Source organism: Lampetra fluviatilis, chromosome 68, assembly GCF_964198595.1.
Source record: "Lampetra fluviatilis chromosome 68, kcLamFluv1.1, whole genome shotgun sequence".
NCBI lineage: Eukaryota > Metazoa > Chordata > Hyperoartia > Petromyzontiformes > Petromyzontidae > Lampetra > Lampetra fluviatilis.
The window spans coordinates 3,502,201-3,529,400 of NC_136342.1; the positions used below are offsets into that span (position 1 = coordinate 3,502,201).

Sequence of the window (27,200 nt, forward strand, 5' to 3'; positions counted from 1 at the left end):
GCGTGTGTGTGTGCGTGTGTGTGTGTGCGTGCGCGTGTGTGTGTGCGTGCACGTGCGTGCGTGTGTGTGCGTGCGTGCGCGTGTGTGCGTGCACGTGCGTGCGTGCGTGCTTACAGTGGGGAGCGGTGGGTGTAGCTGTTAGCGCTGCGAACCCGGCGGCCCGAGTTCGATTCCCGCTCACGGCCAACGCCGGCGGCGACGATTCTCTGAACCGATCCCGGGCACCCCCTAGGTCGACTCAGCCTCAAATGAGTTACCTGGCGCGGCGCTTAGTAAACATCGCCACTGGGAGAGACAAAGTCGGCCGGGCGTGGCGCTGGCCACCCACCCCCTCGTGCGCCGTGCCGGCCTTCGTAGGCGCCGCTCGCTAACAGCACTTGCCCCTGCGGCCTGTTGAGGCTACACGTTGGGGATCTTTGTTCTTGTGTGTCTCCCCCCCCTCCTTCCTCACCTGTGCGGGAGCAGAATCTCACGCGGGAGCAAGCCGACTACTGCATCTCGCACATGAAGCCGTACTGTGACGGCAAGGGTCGCGAGCTGCCCGGAGCCTTTGACTACATCGAGTTCACGCGCTCGCTCTTCCAAAACTAGCACGGCCACCACTCCCCCCGCCCCCCAACCGCACTCGCTCCTTGCACTCGCTCACGCTCGCACTCACTCACGCTCACTCACGCTCACCCCACAGCGCACTCGCTAACCCTGGGGAGCACACACACACACACACAGAACACTCACTCACACGGAACACACGCACACAGAACACACACACACACAGAACACACACACACACAGAACACACACACGGAACACTCACTCACACGGAACACACACACACAGAACACACACACACGCTCACCCCACAGCGCACTCGCTAACCATGGGGAACACTTACACACACACAGGACACTCACTCACACGGCACACACACACACACAACACACGCACACACGGAACACTCACACACACTAACCTCCACTCACATACACTAACCCCACAGCACACTCACTAACCATGGGGAACACTTACACACACACAGGACACTCACTCACACGGAACACACACACACACACAACACACGCACACACGGAACACTCACACACACTAACCTCCACTCACATACACTAACCCCACAGCACACTCACTAACCATGGGGAACACTTACACACACACAGGACACTCACTCACACGGAACACACACACGGAACACACACACGGAACACTCACACACACTAACCTCCACTCACATACACTAACCCCACAGCACACTCACTAACCATGGGGAACACTTACACACACACAGGACACTCACTCACACGGAACACACACACGGAACACACACACGGAACACTCGCACACACGGAACACACGCACACACGGAACACTCACACACACTAACATTCCACTCACATACACTAACCCCACTCACACACAAACCCCCACTTACTAACCCATACACGCTAACCCCACACACACACACTAACCCCCAAACCCCCACTCACACACAAACCCCCACTCACACACAAACCCCCACACACACAAACCCCCACTCACACACAAACCCCCACACACACTAACCCCCACTCACACACAAACCCCCACTCACACACCAACCCCCCGCAGCACGCTCGCTAACCACGGCTCAGCGGCGCGCCACTCTCACCGCACGCCGCTGCATCGCGCTTCTTGTCGTAGTAGTCGTCGTCGTAGTCTCCGTCGCACTGCGGCGGCGTTAGTTCTGTACGCCGCTAGCGCCGGGCTCACCCGGTCAACCCCCCCCCCATGCCTAACCCCCCCCCCCCCCCCCACCGCATGTCTCTCCCGCAATGAGACGAGAGCCTCTAATCGGTGCAATCGGTGCGTAGCCGGCGGTGTTGGTGTTGTCGTCGTCCGGTGCAGGGCTGTGCACATTGGCGGTGATTTTGGGGAAAATGCGGTGCGCGCGGTCGGTCAGTCGGTCAGTCGGTCAGTCGGTCGGGAGAGCGAGAGAGAGCGAGACGGCAAATGAGCGTCGCAACTGCGGTCTCCGTGCGGTCTCCGCGCTGCGGTCTCCGCGCTGCGGTCTCCGCGCTACGGTCTCCGTGCGGTCTCCGTGCTACGGTCTCCGTGCTACGGTCTCCGTGCTACGGTCTCCGTGCTACGGTCTCCGTGCTACGGTCTCCGTGCTACGGTCTCCGTGCTACGGTCTCCGTGCTACGGTCTCCGTGCTACGGTCTCCGTGCTACGGTCTCCGTGCTACGGTCTCCGTGCTACGGTCTCCGTGCTACGGTCTCCGTGCTACGGTCTCCGTGCTACGGTCTCCGTGCTACGGTCTCCGCGCTACGGTCTCCGTGCGGTCTCCGCGCTGCGGTCTCCGCGCTGCGGTCTCCGCGCTGCGGTCTCCGCGCTGCGGTCTCCGTGCGGTCTCCGCCGTGCGGTCTCCGCGCTGCGGTCTCCGTGCGGTCTCCGCCGTGCGGTCTCCGCCGTGCGGTCTCCGCGCTGCGGTCTCCGCGCTGCGGTCTCCGTGCGGTCTCCGTGCGGTCTCCGTGCGGTCCGGTCCACGGGCGATGAGATGGATCAATTGTTTTTTAAACGGCGGTGATTTTTGCCGGCGGCGGCGATGATGATGACGACGACGACGATTCTCGTCAGATGGAATTGGCACGTTGGCTGATGGCGTTGGCGGCGGCGGTTGCGGTGATGATGATGATGATGCCGGCGGTGATTTTGCCGGCGGTGATTTTGCCGGCGACGATGACGACAATTCTCGTCGGATGGAATTGGCACGTTGGCTAATGGGGTTGGCGGTGACGGCGACGATGACGGCGGTGACGGACGATGGGGCAAGGCGGCTACTGCCACCGCCGCCGCCCTGGCGTCCGGCACGGTTCTTGGTTGAACTCCTTTTGCGCGCCACCGTGCCGTGGCCAAACCGTCACCAAATCGGAGGTGCGGTAAGTGGGTGGTGGGGGGGACGACAACACTAAACACAACGACGAGCAGTTCGAAAGAAAGGAGTTTTCACAACCTCCTGTCGTTGCCTCCGGTGCCGATCGGTGAGTCGGTGGGCCCGGTGATTTCGGTCGGCTCGGCATCGTGGTGGGGGGGGGGGGGGGGGGCGGTGGTGGGGGGGCGGTAGTCCAGCCGGCGCGCGTAGTTTTAGCACGTGTGTGTGTGTTCGTTCGTCTGTCCAAATAAATCCGCTTGCACACCCACCAGCACCCGGCCACCGCGTCTTCTCTAAACTGTACGATTTCAACTTTTTAAATAGTAGCGGGTGAGGGCTCCCCTGAGCTCTGTATGCAGCTTTTTTTTTTATTTTCGAGAAGCTAAGCTGGCCGTCACCAATTGATGCAACGGCGAGAGAGAGACACGCAAACTCGAAATATACAGCAGCAGCAGGCATCGTCGGGGTCGGGATCGAACCCACGACCTCCTGCGTACCAGGCGAGGTAGTTAACATCTCCTAGCCACCGTGATAATGATGATAATGAGAGAGACACTCAGACTCCAAATATACAGCAGCAGCAGGCATCGTCAGGGCTGGGATCGAACCCACGACCTCCTGCACACCAGGCGAGGTAGTTAACATCTCCTAGCCACCGTGATGATGATGAGAGAGACACTCAGAATCCAAATATACAGCAGCAGCAGGCATCGTCAGGGCCGGGATCGAACCCACGACCTGTATACCAGGCGAGGTAGTCAACATCTCCTAGCCACCGTGATGATGATGAGAGAGACACAGACCTCCTGTATACCAGGCGAGGTAGTTAACATCTCATATCCACCGTGATGATGATGAGAGAGACAGACCTCTATACCAGGCGAGGTTGTCAACATCTCACAGCCACCGTGATGATGAGAGAGAGAGACACAGACCTGCACACCATGTGAGGTTGTCAACATCTCACAGCCACCGTGATGATGAGAGAGAGAGAGACACACAGACTCCAAATATACAGCAGCAGCAGGCGTCGTCAGGGTCGGGATCGAACCCACGACCTCCTGTATACCAGGCGAGGTAGTCAACATCTCCTAGCCACCGTGATGATGATGAGAGAGAGACACAGACCTCCTGTATACCAGGCGAGGTAGTTAACATCTCCTAGCCACCGTGATGATGATGAGAGAGAGACAGACCTCCTGTAGACCAGGCGAGGTAGTCAACATCTCCTAGCCACCGTGATGATGATGAGAGAGAGAGAGACACAGACCTCCTGTAGACCAGGCGAGGTAGTCAACATCTCCTAGCCACCGTGATGATGATGAGAGAGAGAGACACAGACCTCCTGTAGATCAGGCGAGGTAGTCAACATCTCTTAGCCACCGTGATGATGATGAGAGAGAGAGACACAGACCTCCTGTAGACCAGGCGAGGTAGTCAACATCTCCTAGCCACCGTGATGATGATGAGAGAGAGACACAGACCTCCTGTAGACCAGGCGAGGTAGTCAACATCTCTTAGCCACCGTGATGATGATGAGAGAGAGAGACACAGACCTGTAGATCAGGCGAGGTAGTCAACATCTCTTAGCCACCGTGATGATGATGAGAGAGAGAGACACAGACCTCCTGTAGATCAGGCGAGGTAGTCAACATCTCTTAGCCACCGTGATGATGAGAGAGAGAGACACAGACCTGTATACCAGGCGAGGTAGTCAACATCTAGCCACCGTGATGATGATGAGAGAGAGACACAGACATCCTGTATACCAGGCGAGGTAGTCAACATCTCACAGCCACCGTGATGATGAGAGAGAGAGACACAGACCTCCTGTATACCAGGCGAGGTAGTCAACATCTCCTAGCCACCGTGATGATGATGAGAGAGAGACACAGACCTCCTGTAGACCAGGCGAGGTAGTCAACATCTCTTAGCCACCGTGATGATGATGAGAGAGAGAGACACAGACCTCCTGTAGATCAGGCGAGGTAGTCAACATCTCTTAGCCACCGTGATGATGATGAGAGAGAGAGACACAGACCTCCTGTATACCAGGCGAGGTAGTCAACATCTCACAGCCACCATAGCGCTCCGCATTCTGATATCTGCCGGCGGAGTAGCCCTTGAAATGAACAGCTCCTTAAGCTCAATGCGCTTTTAACTCGGCGGGGAAATTAAACTTCTTGTGAATGTGAAGTTTAAATTCTTGGTTCTTTCGGGAAAGTCACGTAGAAGGGAAACAATAAAATAAATCTTCTCGCTGTGTTTTTCACACCTGATGATGATATTATTATGTGTTTCTTTCGGTTAAGTCACGTCTAAAGATAAAATAATAAATTAAATAATAGAATACGACGTTTCGATTGCAACACAAGCAATCATCATCAGGTATAATGAAATAGCGACATAAAATCTAACCAGAAAACTATAGACAGACATATTAGCAGACGGATATCACCAAGATACATAGAGAGAGCGTCGTATTCTATTATTTAATTTAATTTATTATTTTATCTTTAGACGTGACTTAACCGAAAGAAACATAATAATTCCTGCAGTCACGAAAGTTGTAAAATTAAGACTGATGATGATAATTGTATTGTTTTATATTTTTATTATTTTATTGTTTCCCTTCTACGTGACTTTACCGAAAGAACCAAGAAGATGAATCCCTGCAGTCACGAAAGCTTTAAATCTAAATGTGAATTTTGTTAAATCTGAAATTGATTCAGGGTAGCGGTGACGTCACCGCGCACGTTACCTGGTGACGTCACCGCGCACGTTATTTCACGCGGTGACGTCGCTACGTGTCCGCGTGACGTCACGGCGTCGATGTTTGTGTGGTGACGTCATCACGCACGCTAACAATCCTCCCCCTCCTCACGTGCCCCGCCTCTCTCCACCCTCCTCCCCCCCCTCATTACCACGTGACCGACCCCCCCCCACCCAACCCAGCGTTACGTGGCCTCGGTGAACCAACTGCGTGCGTGATGACGTCATCCGGGGTGTCTGTCCGCGCGTCGAATTCATCGCGGTGACGTCACCGCAATAAAAACCTGTGACCGTGACGTCATGACGCACTCCACTCCCCCCAGCACGTGATCCCCCCCCGGCGCGTGCCGCGGCTCACGTGACAGCGAGGGGTGTTGGGGGGACCACGTGACCCGAACCCCTCAGAAGGTGGACATCGCAACAGCTCCTGCGGTCATGGGTCTTGAGTCCCCTCGCTACCCCCTCCCAGGGCCCCCTCGCTCCCTCGCAGGGTCCCCTCGCTCCCCCCCAGAGCCCCCTCGCTCCCCCCCAGAGCCCCCTCGCACCCCCCCAGAGCCCCCTCGCTCCCTCCCAGGACCCCCTCGCTCTCCCCCAGAACCCCCTTGTTCCCTCCCCCCAGGACCCCCTCGCTCCCCACTTCTCCCCCTCATCCCCCTCCTCACCCCCTTGGCGCTGCTGCTGCTGCTCTGTCCGTCAGCCGGAGCCGCTGGGGTCCCCCGCGTCCCGAGACCCCTGGCGCTCAGGGTCCGAGGATGGACCCCCTCGCCTGGGGTCTCCTACAGCACACACTACCTGGAGCAGAAGGTACCACGGGGGGGGGTCACCAAGGGGATATTTGTGGAGGTTGTAACGAAGGGGCCGTCCATAAATGACGTCACGCGATTTTTTTGGACGATTTTTTTGACCCCCCCCCACTTCGTCACAAAAAGTCAGACCCCCCCTAAAATGTGACGTCACAAAGCTCTGCCCCCCCCCAAAAAAAAAAAGTTAAACATGCTTAAAATCGCTTTAAACTATTGTCATTGTATTGCGTATTTAATGTGGCGCTGCACTCTGATGTTGTAGGAGAAAACATTTATTACAAAGTCTATTTAATTAAGTAGAACGTGTTGTCTATATTTATTTATTAAAGTTGCGCATTTTGATGTGACGTCACGTTTCTCACCCCCCCCTCGTCACACATCGTCACAAATGTCTGACCCCCCCTCCCCTCCTAGGTGCGTGACGTCATTTATGGACGGTCCCTTAAGTGTTGTATTTGTAATGTTTTGATTTAAAGCCTTCGTGACTGCAGGGATTCATCTTCTTGGTTCTTTCGGTGAAGTCATCACGTAGAAGGGAAATAATAAAATAATAAAAATCAAACATAATAAAATACAATTCTCACGACGTTTCGGCCACAACGCAAGCAGCCGTCCTCAGGTGAAGAACAGGTCTGTCGGAAGGACAGCGTCTGAATGAACGACAGCCCTGTTCTTCACCTGCGGACGGCTGCTTGCGTTGTGGCCGAAACGTCGTGAGAATTGTATGTTATAATGTTTTATTTTTATTATTGTATTTGTAATGTGTTTGGGGAGATTTCTTTGCACCTTTCTTGCACCTCTGGATATCTGTACCTCTGGATATCTGTGGGGAAAGAGCTTTTAGAGCTCATCGGATTCCTCCCTGCAGTATGACAACATTCTGACTCTGGCACGGACCCCCACCGCCACCCCCTCTTCCCCTCTCCTCCAACCCCCCACGTCCCCCACCCCTCCCACCCATCTACCCCACCCCTCCCCCCACCCACCCCCACCCCCCACCTCCCCCCACCCCTCCCCTCCATCAACCTCCACCCCACCTCCACCCACCCCTCCCCCATCTCCCCCATCTCCTCCACCCCTCCCCCCCATCTACCCACCCCCCACCTCCCCCCACCCCTCCCCCCCATCAACCCCCACCTCCCCCCACCCCTCCCCCATCTCCCCCCCCATCTCCCCCATCCCTCCCCCCCACCCCCCACCTCCCCCCACTCCTCCCCCCCACCTCCCCCTCCCACCTACCCCCACCTCTCCACCTTTCCCCCCCACCTACCCCCCCCCACCTACCTTCTCACCCCCCCCCCTCCCTCCTCCCCTCCCCCCCACCTACCCCCACCCTTCCCCCCCACCTCCCCCCACCCCTCCCCCACCCCTCCCCCCCTGAACTCCCCCCCTCAACTCCCTCCCCCACCTACCCTTACCCCCTCCTCAAACCCCCCACCTACCCCCACCTACCCCCACCTCTCCTCCCCCACCTACCCCCCACCTCTCCACCTTTCCCCCCCTACCTATCCCCACCCTTCCCCCCCATCTACCCCCACCCCTCCCCCCCACCTACCCCCACCCTTCCCCCCCACCTCCCCCCACCCCTCCCCCACCCCTCCCCCCCTGAACTCCCCCCCTCAACTCCCTCCCCCACCTACCCTTACCCCCTCCTCAAACCCCCCACCTACCCCCACCTACCCCCACCTCTCCTCCCCCACCTACCCCCCACCTCTCCACCTTTCCCCCCCTACCTATCCCCACCCTTCCCCCCCATCTACCCCCACCCCTCCCCCCCCACCTCCCCCCACCCTTCCCCCCCACCTCCCCCCACCCCTCCCCCCCTGAACTCCCTCCCCCACCTACCCTTACCCCCTCCTCAAACCCCCCACCTACCCCCACCTCTCTCCCCCCCACCTACCCCCCCCACCTTTCCCCCACACCTCTCCCCCCCACCTACCCTCTCACCCCCCCCCCCACCTACCCCCACCTCCCCTCCTCCCACCTACTCCCTCCTCCCCTCCCCCCCCATCTACCCCCTCCCCTCCCCCACCCCTCCCCCCCATCAACCCCCACCTACCCCCCCCCTCTCCCCCCCCACCTACCCCCCCCCTCCCTCCCTCCTCCCCCCTCCCCCAGATCGACCACTTTGGCTTTGCGGAGGACGGCAACTTCAAGCAGCGCTACCTGCAGTCGGCCCCGGCACCACCGCGCCGGTGGACCGGTGCTCTTCTACACCGGCAACGAGGGAGACATCGCCTGGTTCTGCAACAACACCGTGAGGGCACGGGCCGGTGGCGGTCGTTGAGTCGGTGGTAGTCGTGACGGGGGTGGTGGTGGTTGTGGTGGTGGTTGTGGTGGTGGTGGTTGGAGGTGAAGGTGGTGGTGGGAGGTGGTGGAAGGTGGTGGTGGTGGGAGGTGGTGGTGGTTGTGGTGGTGGTGGTGTGGGAGGTGGTGGTGGTGGTGGTGGATGTGGTGGTGGTGGAGGTTGTGGTTGTAGTGGTGGTAACAGTGAAGGGGGGGGTGGTGGTGGGAGGTGAAGGTGGTGGTGGTGGAGGAGGTGGTGGTGGTGGGAGTTGGTGGTGGAGGAGGTGGTGGATGTGGTGGTGGTGGAGGTTGTGGTTGTAGTGGTGGTAACAGTGAAGGGGGTGGTGGTGGTAACCGTGAGGGGGGTGGTGGTAACCGTGAGGGGGATGGTGGTGGTGGAGGTGGTAGTGGAGGTGGTGGAGGTGGTCATGGTGGAGGAGGTGGTGGTTTTAGAGGTTGGCACAATAGGGGGCAGAGGTGGTGCATCAGCAGCCAGTCCTCTCAGTCGTCGGTCAACCCATCATGCCACCTGCAGGGTCTGTCCCGTGACCTCGTGCCGGCGGGCGTTCGACACTTCACGCCACAGCCTCTAAGCGCACCTAGCCTGGCACGAGCGCCGGGGGTGACTTCACCGCGACTTCGTGGCGAATGGCGGCTGTTGTTGTCTGTGGTGGTAGTGGAGCGGTGGTGCAGCGGTTAGCACTGTGACGGTGTTGACTGTGACGGTGTTGACTGTGGCGGTGTTGACTGTGACGGTGTTGACTGTGACGGTGTTGACTGTGGCGGTGTTGACTGACGGTGTTGACTGTTGGGGTGTTGACTGTGGCGGTGTTGACTGTGACGGTGTTGACCGTGACGGTGTTGACCGTGACGGTGTTGACTGTGACGGTGTTGACTGTGACGGTGTTGACTGTTGGGGTGTTGACTGTGGCGGTGTTGACTGTGACGGTGTTGACTGTTGGGGTGTTGACCGTGACGGTGTTGACTGTGGCGGTGTTGACTGTGACGGTGTTGACTGTTGGGGTGTTGACTGTGACGGTGTTGACTGTGGCGGTGTTGACTGTGACGGTGTTGACTGTTGGGGTGTTGACTGTGGCGGTGTTGACTGTGACGGTGTTGACCGTGACGGTGTTGACTGTGACGGTGTTGACTGTGACGGTGTTGACTGTTGGGGTGTTGCCGGTTGCAGGGCTTCATGTGGGACGTGGCGGAGGAGCTGGGTGCTCTGCTCGTGTTCGCTGAGCACCGCTACTACGGGGAGTCGCTGCCATTCGGGGACAAAGCCTACTCGGTGCGGAGACACACGCACGGAGACACTCACGGAGACACTGACACGGAGACACTCACGGAGACACGCACGGAGACACACGCACGGAGACACACGCACGGAGACACGCACGGAGACGCAACGCACGGAGACGCACGCACGGGGACACACGCACGGAGACACGCACGGAGACACGCACGGAGACGCACGCACGGAGACACGCACGGAGACACGCACGGAGACACGCACGGAGACACACGCACGGAGACGCACGCACGGGGACACACGCACGGAGACACGCACGGAGACACACGCACGGAGACACGCACGGAGACACGCACGGAGACACACGCACGGAGACACACGCACGGAGACACGCACGGAGACACACACACGGAGACACGCACGGAGACACACGCACGGAGACGCACGCACGGGGACACACGCACGGAGACGCACGCACGGGGACACGCACGGAGACACGCGCGGGGAGACACGCACGGAGACACGCACGGAGACACACACGGGGACACGCACGCACGGAGACGCGCACGGAGACGCGCGGGGAGACACGCACGGAGACACACACGGGGACACGCACGGGGACACGCACGGGGACACGCGCTGGGACAAACGCAGGGACACGCATGGAGACACTCACGGGGACACGCACGGGGACACGCACGGGGACACGCGCTGGGACAAACGCAGGGACACGCATGGAGACACTCACGGGGACACGCACGGGGACACGCACGGGGACACGCGCTGGGACAAACGCAGGGACACGCATGGAGACACTCACGGGGACACGCACGGAGACACACACGGGGACACGCACGGGGACACGCGCTGGGACAAACGCAGGGACACGCATGGAGACACTCACGGGGACACGCACGGGGACATGCACGGGGACATGCGCTGGGACAAACGCAGAGACACGCACGGAGACACGCACGGAGACACACACGGGGACACGCACGGGGACACGCGCTGGGACAAACGCAGGGACACGCATGGAGACACTCACGGGGATATGCACGGGGACACTCATGGAGACACACGCACGGAGACACACTCACGGAGACACGCGCGGAGACACACTCACGGAGACACACGCACGGAGACACACGCACGGAGACACACTCGCGGAGACACGCGCGGAGACACACTCACGGAGACACACGCACGGAGACACACTCACGGAGACACACGCACGGGGACACGCGCTGGGACAAACGCAGGGACACGCACGGGGACACACGCACGGAGACACTCACGGAGACACTCATGGAGACACGCGCACGGGGACACGCGCTGGGACACACGCAGAGACACGCACGGGGACACACGCACGCACGGAGACACTCACGGAGACACTCACGGAGACACGCGCTGGGACACACGCAGGGACACGCACGGGGACACACGCACGGAGACACTCACGGAGACACTCATGGAGACACGCGCACGGGGACACGCGCTGGGACACACGCAGGGACGCACGGGGACACACGCACGGAGACACTCACGGAGACACTCACGGAGACACGCGCTGGGACACACGCAGGGACACGCACGGGGACGCACGCACGGAGACACTCACGGAGACACTCATGGAGACACACGCACGGAGACACACGCACGGAGACACGCGCTGGGACACGCGCTGGGACACACGCAGGGACACATGGGGAATCGCTCTGAGCCAGATTGGGATGACTGTCGGTGATGGCGGCTGTGCATCACGGTTTGGTTTGCGGCTCGAGCCCGGTCGCGCAGCCGGTGGAGAACCAACCGTGCCGTGCCGACCCTGCCACACCGACCCTGCCACACCGACCCTGCCACACCGACCCTGCCACACCGGCCCTGCCACACCGACCCTGCCACGCCGGCCCTGCCACGCCGACCCTGCCACACCGGCCCTGCCACACCGACCCTGCCACGCCGGCCCTGCCACACCGACCCTGCCACACCGGCCCAGCTCTGGGGACGGGCATCGTCGGTGGAGAGTGGCAGCTTGTTGTGGCATTGCTGCTGACTCCCTCCCCTCCCTCGCCTCCCCTCCCCTCCCACCTAACTCCCTTCCCCTACCCCCCCACCCTCGCCTCCCTCCCCTCCCCTCTCCTCCCCTCCCCTCTCTTCCCCTCTCCTCCGCTCCCCCCTCCCCTACCACCCCCCACCCCACTATCCTCCCCTCCCCACTGTCCCCTCCACTCCCCCCTCCCCTACCACCCCCCACCCCACTATCCTCCCCTCCCCACTGTCCCCTCCCCCCCACTCCCCTCTCCTCCCCTCCCCACTCCCCCCTCCCCTACCACCCCCCACCCCCCTCCCGTTGGCTCCCCAGAGCCCGCAGACGCTGCAGTACCTGTCCTCGGCACAGGCGCTCGCTGACTTCGCTGTGCTCATCGAGCACATCAGAGGTGCGTGTGGGGTAGGGGGGCACGTGTGTGTGTGTGTTCGTCTGTCTGTGTGTCTGTCTGTGTGTGTGTGTGGAAACATTTAGGCTGGCCTGCCTAAGATCCATCCTGGGTTTAACCTGCAGGCTGGATTGTGTGAGGAGCTCACAAATCCTTGAAAGATCTGGGCAAAGTCCCATCGGTGAGCTCCTCCGGCAGGCAAGGCTGCGTTGGCTGGTTCATGTAGCCCGCATGCCCAGCCACCGCATGCCCAAACAGCTTTTGTTCAGCCGGATCGAGGGGGCTAAACGGGCGCGGCACGGGCTAGAGAAGAGATGGAGTGGTGTGGTACAGGAGGACGTGGAGCTGAGTGGACTTGCCGATGACTGGTACCAGCGGTGTCAAGATCGGCCTCTGTGGAGGAGGCTCGTGAAGGACGCTACTGGGCAGTTGGAGGCAGTCGCCCTCCAACAACAACGGAGGGCGGAGGAGCGACGCTCACAACAACGAGCGGAGCGCCGGGTGGCTAAAGCACAGCAAGTTGGTACAGTAGGGGGCACAGGTGGTGCATCAGCCAGTCATCTCGGTCATCTCGGTCAGTCGACCCGTGGCACCTGCTGGGTCTGCCCCGTGACCTCCTGCCAGCGGGCGTTCGACACTTCACGTGGCCTCAAGGTGCACATGGCCTGGCACAAGCGTCGTGGTGACGTCATGTGTGTGTGTGTCGTCCGTGTGTGTGTATGTGTGTGTGTATGTGTCTGTGTGTGTGTGCCCGTCCGCGTGTGTGTGTGTATGTGTGTGTGTATGTGTGTGTGTATGTGTGTGTGTGTGTGTCGTCCGTGTGTGTGTGTCTGTGTGTGTGTGTCGTCCGCGTGTGTATGTGTCTGTGTGTGTGTGTCGTCCGCGTGTGTGTATGTGTGTGTGTGTCGTCCGCGTGTGCGGTGACCGCGTGCGTCACAGGCACCGTCCCTGGCGTGGGGGACAGCCCCGTGGTGGCCGTGGGCGGCTCCTACGGCGGCATGCTGGCCGCGTGGCTGCGCATGAAGTACCCCCAGAGCGTCGTCGGGTAACGCCACTCACACCCCCACCCCCCCACTCGCACCCCCACTCGCACCCCCACTCACACCCCCACTCACACCCCCACCCCCCCACCCGCACCCCCACCCCCCCACCCCCCCACTCGCACCCCCACCCCCCCACTCGCACCCCCACTCACACCCCCACTCACACCCCCACTCACACCCCCACTCACCCCCCCACCCCCCCACTTACACCCCCACTCACCCCCCCCCCTCCCCGCTCCGCCGCGTGTGTCAGGGCGCTGGCTGCGTCTGCGCCCATCTGGCAGTTCACGGGGCTGGCGGAGTGTGGTGCGTACGCTCGCATCGTGACGCGCACCTTCCAGACGCGCGGCGGGGCCGCCTGCCCCCACAGCGTGCGGCGGTCCTGGGCCGCCATCGACCACGTGGCCTCCACCGGTGAGAGGCCTCCACCCACCGACGGCCCAACCCCGTACCCACCCACCTACACCCACCCACCGACGGCCCAACCCCGTACCCACCCACCTACACCCACCCACCGACGCCCAACCCCGTACCCACCCACCTACACCCACCCACCGACCCAACCCCGTACCCACCCACCTACACCCACCCACCGACGGCCCAACCCCGTACCCACCCACCTACACCCACCCACCGACGGCCCAACCCCGTACCCACCCACCTACACCCACCCACCGACGGCCCAACCCCGTACCCACCCACCTACACCCACCCACCGACGGCCCAACCCCGTACCCACCCACCTACACCCACCCACCGACGGCCCAACCCCGTACCCACCCACCTACACCCACCCACCGACCCAACCCCGTACCCACCCACCTACACCCACCCACCGACGGCCCAACCCCGTACCCACCCACCTACACCCACCCACCGACGGCCCAACCCCGTACCCACCCACCTACACCCACCCACCGACGGCCCAACCCCGTACCCACCCACCTACACCCACCCACCGACGGCCCAACCCCGTACCCACCCACCTACACCCACCCACCGACCCAACCCCGTACCCACCCACCTACACCCACCCACCGACGGCCCAACCCCGTACCCACCCACCTACACCCACCCACCGACGGCCCAACCCCGTACCCACCCACCTACACCCACCCACCGACGGCCCAACCCCGTACCCACCCACCTACACCCACCCACCGACGGCCCAACCCCGTACCCACCCACCTACACCCACCCACCGACGGCCCAACCCCGTACCCACCCACCTACACCCACCCACCGACCCAACCCCGTACCCACCCACCTACACCCACCCACAGCCCAACCCCGTACCCACCCACCTACACCCACCCACCGACGGCCCAACCCCGTACCCACCCACCTACACCCACCCACCGACCCAACCCCGTACCCACGACCCACCCACCCACGGCCCACCCCCCTACCCACTCACCCACGGCCCAACCCCGTACCCACCCACCCACCTACGGCCCACCCACCCATTCACCCACAGCCCTGACCACTACCACCCACCGACCCACCCACGGTCCACATACCTACCCACCGATCCACCTACGGCCCACCCACCCACAGCCCACCCGCCCACCCACGGCCCACCCATGGCCCACCCACCCATGCCCCACCCCTACCACCCACCCATGGCTCACCCATGGCCCAGCCACCCATGGCCCACCCATGACCGACCCACCCATGCCCCACCCCTATCACCCACCCAACCACCCATGGCCCACCCATGCCCCACCCCTATCACCCAACCACCCATGACCCACCCATGACCCACCCACCCATGCCCCACCCCTATCACCCACCCAACCACCCATGGCCCACCCATGACCCACTCACCCATGCCCCACCCCTACCACCCACCCAACCACCCATGGCCCACCCACACACAGCCCACCCCCCCACCCACCCACCCTACGGCCCACCCCCTCACCACCCACCCCGCCTCCCACCGCCTGGCTATCAGAAGCCATCATTATTGTGAAAAAGAATCTCAGTGGGGCCTTGCCTTGAGCACCACGCGCGGCGAGGCACCTCAACCATTGTCTCCGTGTGCCACCACCACCGCCACCCACCGCCACCCACCGCCAGTGGACGGGCTGCGCTGGCTGGGCTCCACCTTCCGCCTGTGCGCCCCGCTGGGTGGGCCCGGCGACGTGCTGGCGCTCAAGGCGTGGCTGGCGGAGACGTGGGGCGACCTGGCCATGGTGGACTACCCCTACGCCGCCAGCTTCCTGCAGCCGCTGCCAGCCTTCCCCGTGCACGTAGGCTCGCCCGCCCGCTCGCTCACGCGCCCCGCTCGCCCGCACCGCCCGCTCGCCTGCTCGCCCGCCCCGCTTGCTCACCCGCTCGCCAAAACCCGCTCAAAGTCACCCGTTGGCTCGCCTGTTCACACGCTTGTCCGCTCGCTCGCTCGTTCGCTCACCCACTCTCCTGGTCACTCACTCGTCCACTTGCGCTCACTCGCTCACTCACCCCCCCACTCACCTTAGTCGCCGCACCCGCTCTCTCATTCGCCTAGTCGTGCGCTCGCCCACCCGCTCACTCGCCCGCTCCACTCGCCCGCTCACTCGCCTGCTTACACACTTGTCCGTTCGCTCACTCACTCACTGACCCTCCTAGACTCTCACTCGCCCGCTCACATCGCCCGCTCACTCACTCACTCACTGACCCTCCTAGACTCTCACTCGCCCGCTCACACACTTGTCCGCTCGCTCACTGACCCTCCTAGACTCTCACTCGCCCGCTCACTCGCCCGCTCACACACTTGTCCGCTCGCTCACTTCGCTCACTGACCTTCCTAGACTCTCACTCGCTCGCTCACTCGCCTGCTCACACACTTGTCCGCTCGCTCACTCACTCACTCACCCTCCTAGACTCTCACTCGCTCGCTCACTCGCCCGCTCACTCGCCTGCTCACACACTTGTCTGCTCGCTCACTCACTCACTGACCCTCCTAGACTCTCACTCGCCCGCTCACTCGCCCGCTCACACACTTGTCCGCTCGCTCACTCGCTCACTGACCTTCCTAGACTCTCACTCGCTCGCTCACTCGCCCGCTCACTCGCCCGCTCACACACTTGTCCGCTCACTCACTCACTCACTGACCCTCCTAGACTCTCACTCGCCCGCTCACCTCGCCCGCTCACTCGCCTGCTCACACACTTGTCCGCTCGCTCACTCACTCACTGACCCTCCTAGACTCTCACTCGCCTGCTCACTCGCCCGTTCACTCTCGCCCGCTCACACACTTGTCCGCTCGCTCAGTCACTCACTGACCCTCCTAGACTCTCACTCGCTCGCTCACTCGCCCCGCTCACTCGCCTGCTCACACACTTGTCCGCTCACTCACTCACTGACCCTCCTAGACTCTCACTCGCTCACTCACTCGCCCGCTCACACGCTTGTCCGCTCGCTCACTCACTCACTGACCCTCCTAGACTCTCACTCGCCCGCTCACTCACCTGCTCACACACTTGTCCGCTCACTCACTCACTGACCCTCCTAGACTCTCACTCGCACCGCTCACTCGCCCGCTCACTCGCCCGCTCACACACTTGTCCGCTCGCTCACTCACTCACTGACCCTCCTAGACTCTCACTCGCCCGCTCACTCGCCCGCTCGCTCGCCCGCTCACACGCTTGTCCGCTCGCTCACTCACTCACTGACCCTCCTAGACTCTCACTCGCCCGCTCAATCGCCCGCTCACACACTTGTCCGCTCGCTCACTCACTGACCCTTCTAGACTCTCACTCGCCCGCTCACTCGCCCGCTCACACGCTTGTCCGCTCGCTCACTCACTCACTCACTCACCCTCCTAGACTCTCACTCGCCCGCTTCACTCGCCCGCTCACTCGCCCGCTCACACACTTGTCCGCTCGCTCACTCACTCACTGACCCTCCTAGACTCTCACTCGCCCGCTCACTCGCCCGCTCACTCACCCGCTCACACGCTTGTCCGCTCGCTCACTCACTCACTGACCTTCCTAGACTCTCACATCGCTCGCTCACATCGCCCGCTCACACACTTGTCCGCTCGCTCACTCGCTCACTGACCTTCCTAGACTCTCACTCGCTCGCTCACATCGCCCGCTCACTCGCCCGCTCACACACTTGTCCGCTCGCTCACTCACTCACTGACCCTCCTAGACTCTCACTCGCCCGCTCACTCGCCCAATCACTCGCCCGCTCACACACTTGTCCGCTCGCTCACTCGCTCACTGACCTTCCTAGACTCTCACTCGCCCGCTCACTCGCCCAATCACTCGCCCGCTCACACACTTGTCCGCTCGCTCAGTCACTCACTGACCCTCCTAGACTCTCACTCGCCCGCTCACTCGCCTGCTCACATGCTCGTCCGCTCGCTCGCTTCGCTCACTCACTGACCCTCCTAGACTCTCACTCGCTCGCTCACTCGCCCGCTCACATCGCCCCGCTCACACGCTTGTCCGCTCGCTCACTCACTCACTGACCCTCCTAGACTCTCACTCGCTCGCTCACATTCGCCTGCTCACACACTTGTCCGCTCACTCACTCACTGACCCTCCTAGACTCTCACTCGCTCACTCACTCGCCCGCTCACACGCTTGTCCGCTAGCTCACTCACTCACTGACCCTCCTAGACTCTCACTCGCCCGCTCACTCGCCCGCTCACTCGCCCGCTCACACACTTGTCCGCTCGCTCACTCACTCACTCACTGACCCTCCTAGACTCTCACTCGCCTGCTCACTCGCCCGCTCGCTCGCCCGCTCACACGCTTGTCCGCTCGCTCACTCACTCACTGACCCTCCTAGACTCTCACTCGCCCGCTCAATCGCCCGCTCACACACTTGTCCGCTCGCTCACTCGCTGACCCTTCTAGACTCTCACTCGCCCGCTCACTCGCCCGCTCACATGCTTGTCTGCTCGCTCACTCACTCACTGACCCTCCTAGACTCTCACTCGCCCGCTCACTCGCCCGCTCAATCGCCCGCTCACACACTTGTCCGCTCGCTCACTCGCTGACCCTTCTAGACTCTCACTCGCCCGCTCACTCGCCCGCTCACACACTTGTCCGCTCGCTCACTCACTCACTGACCCTCCTAGACTCTCACTCGCCCGCTCACTCGCCCGCTCACTCGCCCGCTCACACGCTTGTCTGCTCGCTCACTCACTCACTGACCCTCCTAGACTCTCACTCGCCCGCTCACTCGCCTGCTCACATGCTCGTCCGCTCGCTCGCTCACTCACTGACCCTCCTAGACTCTCACTCGCTCGCTCACTCGCCCGCTCACTCGCCCGCTCACACGCTTGTCCGCTCGCTCACTCACTCACTGACCCTCCTAGACTCTCACTCGCTCGCTCACTCGCACCGCTCACACGCTTGTCCGCTCGCTCACTCACTCACTGACCCTCCTAGACTCTCACTCGCCCGCTCACTCACCTGCTCACACACTTGTCCGCTCGCTCACTCACTCACTGACCCTCCTAGACTCTCACTCGCCCGCTCACTCGCCCGCTCACTCGCCCGCTCACACACTTGTCCGCTCGCTCACTCACTCACTGACCCTCCTAGACTCTCACTCGCCCGCTCACTCGCCCGCTCACTCGCCCGCTCACACGCTTGTCCGCTCGCTCGCTCACTCACTCACTGACCCTCCTAGACTCTCACTCGCTCGCTCACCCCCCTCACCTTCTCACGCACTCGCCCACTCCTCGCTCACTCACCCGTTTGCCCGGTATGCAGTCACGTGACCCCCGTGCCCCCCCCTGTGCCCCCTCCAGGCGGTGTGCAGTCACATGATCCCCGTGCCCCCCCCCCCGTGCACCCCCCCTAGGCGGTGTGCAGTCACGTGACCCCCGTGCCCCCCCCCCCCCGTGCCCCCCCCCCCCGTGCCCCCCCCCCCCCCAGGCGGTGTGCAGTCACCTGCAGGAGCCGGAGGCCCCGGACGGGGCTCTGCTGCAGGCGGTGGTGCAGTCACGTGACCCCCGTGCCCCCCCCCCCAGGCGGTGTGCAGTCACCTGCAGGAGCCGGAGGCCCCGGACGGGGCTCTGCTGCAGGCGGTGGTGCAGTCACGTGACCCCCGTGCCCCCCCCCCCCAGGCGGTGTGCAGTCACCTGCAGGAGCCGGAGGCCCCGGACGGGGCTCTGCTGCAGGCGGTGGTGCAGTCACGTGACCCCCGTGCCCCCCCCCCCCAGGCGGTGTGCAGTCACCTGCAGGAGCCGGAGGCCCCGGACGGGGCTCTGCTGCAGGCGGTGGTGCAGTCACGTGACCCCCGTGCCCCCCCCCCCAGGCGGTGTGCAGTCACCTGCAGGAGCCGGAGGCCCCGGACGGGGCTCTGCTGCAGGCGGTGGTGCGGGCGGTCTCCGTCTACTACAACCACACGGGTGCCAGCGCCTGCTTCAACACCTCGCAGAGCGCCACCGCCAGCCTGGGCATGCAGGGCTGGGATTACCAGGTACCCCACCCACCCTCTTAGTGGGGGGTGCGGGTGGTGGGGGGGAGGGCGGGAGTGATAGTGGGGGGGGGGGGGTGATAGGGGGAGGGGTGATAGTGGGGGGAGGGGTGATAGTGGGGGGAGGGGTGATAGTGGGGGGAGGGTGGGAGTGAAAGTGGGGGGGGGGAAGTGGGGGTGATAGTAGAGGGGGGGGGTGATAGTGGGGTGATAGGGGGAGGGGTGATAGTGGGGGGGGGGGGAAGTGGGGGTGATAGTGGGGGGGTGATAGTGGGGGGGGGGGAAGTGGGGGTGATAGGGGGGAGGGGTGATAGTGGGGGGGGGGAAGTGGGGGTGATAGTGGGGGGGTGATAGTGGGGGGGTGATAGTGGGGGGGGGGGAAGTGGGGGTGATAGTGGGGGGTGATAGTGGGGGGGGGGGGAAGTGGGGGTGATAGTGGGGGGGTGATAGTGGGGGGGGGGGGAAGTGGGGGTGATAGTGGGGGGGTGATAGTGGGGGGGGGGAAGTGGGGGTGATAGGGGGAGGGGTGATAGTGGGGGGGGGGAAGTGGGGGTGATAGTGGGGGGGTGATAGTGGGGGGGTGATAGTGGGGGGGGGGGGGAAGTGGGGGTGATAGTGGGGGGGTGATAGTGGGGGGGGGGGGGGAAGTGGGGGTGATAGTGGGGGGTGATAGTGGGGGGGGGGAAGTGGGGGTGATAGGGGGAGGGGTGATAGTGGGGGGGGGGAAGTGGGGGTGATAGTGGGGGGGGGTGATAGTGGGGGGGTGATAGTGGGGGGGGGGGGGGAAGTGGGGGTGATAGTGGGGGGGGTGATAGTGGGGGGGGGGTGATGCCCACGTATGTGTAGGTGTGTGCGTGCTTGCGTGCCTGTGTGTATGTGTTTGTGTACGTATATGTACAAGTCTACGTGTGTGCTTGCATGTGTTTACGCGTTTGTGCACGTATGCGTGTGTTCGTGTGTGTTTACGCGTTTGTGCACGTATGCGTGTGTTCGTGTGTGTTTACGCGTTTGTGCACGTATGCGTGTGTGCGTGTGTGTTTACGCGTTTGTGCACGTATGCGTGTGTTCGTGTGTGTTTACGCGTTTGTGCACGTATGCGTGTGTTCGTGTGTGTTTACGCGTTTGTGCACGTATGCGTGTGTTCGTGTGTGTTTACGCGTTTGTGCACGTATGCGTGTGTTCGTGTGTGTTTACGCGTTTGTGCACGTATGCGTGTGTTCGTGTGTGTTTACGCGTGTGTGTGTACGTGTGTGTGCGTGTGTGTACGTGTCTACATGTGTGTTTGCATGTGTACGCGTGTGTTGACGCGTGTGTACGTGTCTGCACGTGTGTGTTTACGTGTGTGTACGTGTGTGTGTACGTGTGTACGTGTGTGTGTACGTGTGTACGTGTGTACGTGTGTGTTTACGTGTCTGTACATGTGTGTGTACGTGTGTACGTGTACGTGTGTACGTGTGTACGTGTGTGTACGTGTTTACGTGTGTGTACGTGTGTGTGTACGTGTCTGTACATGTGTGTGTGTGTGTGTGTACGTGTGTGTGTGTGTACGTGTGTGTACATGTGTACGTGTGTGTACGTGTGTACGTGTGCGTGTACGTGTGTGTATGTGTGTATGTGTGTGTTTACGTATGTACGTGTGTGTACGTGTGTACATGTTTACGTGTGTACGTGTGTGTGTACGTGTGTGTGTACGTGTGTGTACGTGTGTACGTGTGTGTTTACGTGTGTACGTGTGTGTATACATGTCTGTACGTGTGTATTTGTGTGTTTACGTTTGTGTATGTACGTGTGTATGTATACGTGTGTGTGTGTACGTGTGTGTGTGTACGTGTGTGTGTGTACGTGTGTGTGTGTACGTGTGTGTGCGTGTGTGTGTACGTGTTTACTTGTGTACGTGTATGTATACGTGTGTGTGTACGTGTGTATTTGTGTGTGTACGTGTGTGTGTTTACGTGTGTGTGTGTTTACGTGTGTACGTGTGTATACGTGTGTACGTGTGTGTGTACGTGTGTGTACGTGTGTACGTGTTTATGTGTGTGTGTGTGTACGTATGTACGTGTGTGTGTACGTGTGTATACGTGTTTACGTGTGTGTGTTTACGTGTGTACGTGTGTGTGTACGTGTGTATACGTGTTTACGTGTGTATACGTGTGTATACGTGTGTACGTGTTTATGTGTGTGTGTACGTGTGTATACGTGTGTATACGTGTGTACGTGTTTATGTGTGTGTGTACGTGTGTATACGTGTGTGCGTGTGTATACGCGTGTGTACGTGTGTGTACGTGTGCGCGTGAGTGTACGTGTGTGTACGCGCGCGTGCGTGTGTGCTTGTGCGCGCGCGTGCGGCAGGCGTGTACGGAGATGGTGATGCCGGCGTGCTCCGACGGCGAGGTGGACATGTTCGAGGCGGCGCCGTGGGACGAGGCGGCCTTCGCCGAGGGGTGCCGCCGCACCTGGGGGGTGCTACCGCGCCCCGCCTGGGCCCCCACCCTCTACGGCGGGCGCAACATCACGGAGCACACCAACATCGTCTTCAGGTGGCGCCTCCCCGCACCGCGTCATCACGGCACCGCGTCGCGACGGGGGTCGTCGCGACGGGGTCGTCGCGACGGGGTCGTCGCGACGGGGTCGTCGTGACGGGGTCGTCGTGACGGGGTCGTCGTGACGGGGTCGTCGTGACGGGGTCATTGTAACGGGGTCATCGTAATGGGGTCGTCGTGACAGGGTCGTCGTGACGGGGTCGTCGTGACGGGTCATTGTAATGGGGTCATCGTAACGGGGTCGTCGTGACGGGGTCGTCGTGACGGGGTCATCGTAACGGGGTCGTCGTGACGGGGTCGTCGTGACGGGGTCGTCGTGACGGGTCATTGTAATGGGGTCATCGTAACGGGGTCGTCGTGACGGGGTCGTCGTGATGGGGTCATCGTAACGGGGTCGTCGTGACGGGGTCGTCGTGACGGGGTCGTCGTGACGGGGTCGTCGTAATGGGGTCGTCGTAATGGGGTCATTGTAATGGGGTCATCGTGACGGGGTCGTCGTGACGGGGTCGTCGTGACGGGGTCGTCGTAATGGGGTCATTGTAATGGGGTCATCGTGACGGGGTCATCGTAACGGGGTCATAACGGGGTCATCGCACAGCATCATCGTTGACTCCACTCGACCATTGCACAGCTTGGTAATGCTTACGGCGTGGTTACCGATGACGACGGCGTGGTTACCGATGACGACGGCGTGGTTACCGATGACGACGGCGTGGTTGCCGATGACGACGGCGTGGTTACCGATGACGACGGCGTGGTTGCCGATGACGACGGCGTGGTTACCGATGACGACGGCGTGGTTACCGATGACGACGGCGTGGTTACCGATGACGACGGCGTGGTTGCCGATGACGACGGCGTGGTTGCCGATGACGACGGCGTGGTTACCGATGACGACGGCGTGGTTACCGATGACGACGGCGTGGTTACCGATGACGACGGCGTGGTTACCGATGACGACGGCGTGGTTACCGATGACGACGGTGGTTACCGATGACGACGGCGTGACGACGATGTTGAACTTTCGGTGACTCGCTTGACCCTTCCCTGCACTTCTTGCGGGAACTTTTCTGACTCCGTGCCCCCCCCCCCCAACACTCCTGGACATCTGTGAAAAAAAAAGCTTCATAGCTCATCGGATTTCTCCACGAGAATTCACGATTCTGATTCTCTGCTGCCCGTATCTCTGTCCCCCTCCCTCCCTCTCCTCCCTCCCTCCCCTCCCTCCCCTCCCTCTCCACCCTCTCCTCCCTCCCCTCCCTCCCCTCCCCTCCCCTCCCTCCCTCCCTCTCCTCCCTCCCTCCCCTCCCTCTCTCTCCACCCTCTCCACCCTCCTCCCTCCCCTCCCTCCCCTCCCCTCCCTCCCCTCCCTCCCCTCCCTCCCCTCCCTCCCCTCCCTCCCCCTCCCTCCTTCTCTGCCTCCCTCCCTCCCTCTCCTCCCTCCCTCCCCTCCCTCCCCTCCCTCCCTCCCTCTCCACCCTCTCCTCCCTCCCTCCCTCTCCTCCCTCCCTCCCCTCCCTCCCCTCCCTCTCTCTCCACCCTCTCCACCCTCTCCTCCCTCCCCTCCCTCCCCTCCCCTCCGTCCCCTCCCTCCCCTCCCTCCCCTCCCCTCCCTCCCCTCCCTCCCCTCCCCTCCCTCCCCTCCCTCCCCTCCTCCCCTCCCCTCCCTCCCCTCCCTCCCCTCCCTCCTTCTCTGCCTCCCTCCCTCCCTCCCTCTCCTCCCTCCCTCCCCTCCCTCCCCTCCCTCCCTCCCTCTCCACCCTCTCCTCCCTCCCCTCCCTCCTCCTCCCCTCCTCCCCCCTCCCTCCCCTCCCTCTCTCTCCACCCTCTCCACCCTCTCCTCCCTCCCCTCCCTCCCCTCCCCTCCCTCCCCTCCCTCCCCTCCCCTCCCTCCTCTCCCTCCCCTCCCTCCCCTCCCTCCTTCTCTGCCTCCCTCCCTCTCTCTCCTCCCTCTCCTCCCTCTCTTCCCTCCCTCCCTCTCCTCCCTCCCTCTCTCTCCACCCTCTCCTCCCTCCCCTCCCTCCCTCTCTCACCTCCCTCTCCTCCCTCCCTCCCCTCCCTCCCTCTCTCACCTCCCTCTCCTCCCTCCCTCTCCTCCCTCTCTCTCCACCCTCCCCCCCTCCCTCCCCCAGTAACGGCGGGCTGGACCCGTGGTCGGGCGGCGGGGTGACGCGCTCGCTGAGCCCTTCCCTGCCGGCGCTGCTCATCCCGGACGGCGCCCACCACGCCGACCTGCGCTCCAACTGCGCGCAGGACCCCGACTCGTTCCTGCACGCGCGCCGCGCCGAGGTGGCGCTCATCCAGCAGTGGGTGAAGGAGGCGCACCACCAGCGCCAGCTGCAGCAACAGCGGCAGCCGCAGCAGCAGCCGCCGTGGCAGCTGTAGCTGCGGCCGTGGCGGCAGCGGCAGCAGCAACGGCAGCAGCAGCAGCAGCTATAGCAGCAGCAGCTGTAGCAGCAACAGCTGTAGCAGCAGCAGCTGTAGCAGCAGTAGCTGCAGCTGTAGAAGCAGCTGAAGCAGCAGTAGCTGTAGCAGCAGCAGCGGCAGCTGTAGAAGCAGCAGCTGCTACAGCTACGGCTGCAGCTACAACCATATCCACCCCCCCCCCACTCACTCTGCAATATTCAGGGGTGGTGGTGAGTGGTGGTGGTGAGTAGGAGGGTGAGAGGCTGGCCACTTCAGGGTCGGCGGTGAAGTGGGGGGGGGGGGGGTGAGTGGTGGTGGTGAGTAGGAGGGTGAGAGGCTGGCCACTTCAGGGTCGGCGGTGAAGTGGGGGGGGTGAGTGGCCGGGTGAGGCTGACCATGTGTCACGTGGTGAGGGGGTCAAGGGTGAGAGGTCGCAAACGGGTTTTGATTCATCTTTTAGGTTCTTTCGGTAAAGTCACGTAGAATGGAAATAATAAAATAATAAAATAAAACATTATAAAATCATTCTCACGACGTTTCGGCCACAACGCAAGCAGCCGTCCTCAGGTGAAACGTCGTGAGAATTATTTTACAATGTTTTATTTTATTATTTCCATTCTACGTGACTTTACCGAAAGAACCAAGAAAATGAATCCCTGCAGTCACAAAAGCTTTAAATCGGGTTTTGATTCCTTACCCGTACCCGGCCGCACCAGGGTCGCAAACGGATACCTGTACCCGTACCCTACCCGATACCCGGCTACCCGTACCCGGCCGGGTACGGGTAGCCGGGTATCGGGTAGGGTACGGGTATCAGGTAGGGTACGGGTATCGGGTACCCGGTTGCGACCTCTGGTGACCCGGTTTCACTTGCTGCCGTTTGTTGTGGTTGGAACAGACGGTGGCTCTGAGATGTTAACTACCTCGCCCGGTCTACAGGAGGTCGTGGGTTCGATCCCGACCCTGACGATGCCTGCTGCTGCTGTATATTTGGAGTCTGCGTGTCTCTCTATCATCATCATCATCAGGGTGGCTAGGAGATGTTGACTACTTTGACCGGTATACAGGAGGTCGTGGGTTCGATCCCGGCCCTGACGACGCCTGCTGCTGCTGCTGTAGATTTTGAGTTTGTGTCTCTCATCATCATCATCACGGTGGCTAGGAGATGTTGACTACCTTGCCCGGTCTACAGGAGGTCGTGGGTTCGATCCCGACCCTGACGATGCCTGCTGCTGTATATTTGGAGTCTGCGAGTCTCTCATCATCATCATCAGGGTGGCTAGGAGATGTTGACTACCTTGCCCGGTCTACAGGAGGTCGTGGGTTCGATCCCGGCCCTGACGACGCCTGCTGCTGCTGCTGTAGATTTGGAGTCTGCGTCTCTCCGTTTTTTTTTTTTGCGAATCGCCGCCGCAGTCAATTTGGCCGTTGCTCGAAATGTCCACGCGACGACAGCGACGGTGCCATCCTCCCCCTAGGTAGACTCGGCCTCAAGTGAGCACCTGGGGGAGACAAAGGCGGCCGGGCGTGGTACTGGCCACCACCCCCCCCCCCCTAACAGCACTTGCCTCCAACGGCCTGTCAAGGCTATACCGCGGGGGCGGAGCTTTGTCTTTGTGTTGCTGGCCACCCACCCCCTCGTGTGCCGCTGTGCCGGCCCACTGCACTTGCCCCCGACAGCCTGTTGAGGCTACGCGGGATCTTTGTCTTTGTTAATGTCAACTGGGAGAAACTGCGATTGTTTGTTCTACTTAAAGCAATAAAGTTCGCGTGAATGTGACTCGCGTGGAGGCGGAGAGAGAGAGGGGTCGTGATTTGAGGGTGTAAGTTGGTGTGTGGGCAGGGGGTGGAGTGTCGCCCTCATGGGCGAGAAGTCCCTACACCCCCCCCCCTAGTCACCATGGGCAGGGTGGGCGAGAAGTCCCTCACCCCCCCCCCCCCCCCCAGTCATCATGGGCAGGGTGGGCGAGAAGTCCCTACACCCCCCCCCCCCCCCCCCAGTAATGGGCAGGGTGGGCGAGAAGACCCTACACCCCCCCCCCCCCCAGTCATCATGGGCAGGGTGGGCGAGAAGTCCCTACACCCCCCCCCCAGTAATGGGCAGGGTGGGCGAGAAGTCCCTACACCCCCCCCCCCCCCAGTAATGGGCAGGGTGGGTGAGACCCTACACCCCCCCCCCCCCAGTCATCATGGGCAGGGTGGGCGAGAAGTCCCTACACCCCCCCCCTAGTCACCATGGGCAGGGTGGGCGAGAAGTCCCTACACCCCCCCCCCCCAGTCATCATGGGCAGGGTGGGCGAGAAGTCCCTAC

General features: G+C 61.9%; 2 protein-coding genes across 3 annotated transcripts in view; both read left to right on the forward strand.

Moving 5' to 3' along the window:
* Window positions 1–3,089, forward strand: part of SPTAN1 (spectrin alpha, non-erythrocytic 1) — a 110,134-nt gene extending 107,045 nt beyond the window's left edge. Inside the window, 1 exon segment of the mRNA XM_078882923.1 lies at window positions 466–3,089. Within this exon segment, the coding sequence (XP_078739049.1) occupies window positions 466–591 (126 nt within the window). The 3' untranslated portion in view covers window positions 592–3,089.
* Window positions 3,090–6,086: 2,997 nt separating this feature from the next.
* PRCP (prolylcarboxypeptidase) lies at window positions 6,087–26,669 on the forward strand. Of its 2 annotated transcripts, XM_078883066.1 has the most exons (10): window positions 6,087–6,499; window positions 8,617–8,755; window positions 9,974–10,075; window positions 12,405–12,480; window positions 13,417–13,522; window positions 13,774–13,934; window positions 15,600–15,772; window positions 19,782–19,946; window positions 22,293–22,480; window positions 24,616–26,669. In XM_078883066.1, exons 3-10 carry the CDS (start codon window positions 9,980–9,982, stop codon window positions 24,866–24,868), a joined length of 1,218 nt encoding a protein of 405 aa, XP_078739192.1. In that variant the 5' UTR covers window positions 6,087–6,499; window positions 8,617–8,755; window positions 9,974–9,979; the 3' UTR covers window positions 24,869–26,669. The 2 variants fall into 2 exon arrangements, with proteins under 2 accessions (XP_078739192.1, XP_078739191.1); XM_078883065.1 differs by lacking the exon at window positions 6,087–6,499 and having other exon boundaries at window positions 8,659–8,755.
* The last annotated feature ends 531 nt before the right edge of the window (window positions 26,670–27,200 follow it).

Excerpts from the sequence above, each read along its gene's own strand:
- PRCP (XM_078883066.1), top strand. The coding sequence starts at position 9,980 with ATGTGGGACGTGGCGGAGGAGCTGGGTGCTCTGCTCGTGTTCGCTGAG. Across the intron at positions 12,481-13,416 it reads GCTCATCGAGCACATCAGAG|GCACCGTCCCTGGCGTGGGG; the intron begins GTGCGTGTGGGG and ends CGTGCGTCACAG. Across the intron at positions 13,935-15,599 it reads CGACCACGTGGCCTCCACCG|TGGACGGGCTGCGCTGGCTG; the intron begins GTGAGAGGCCTC and ends ACCCACCGCCAG.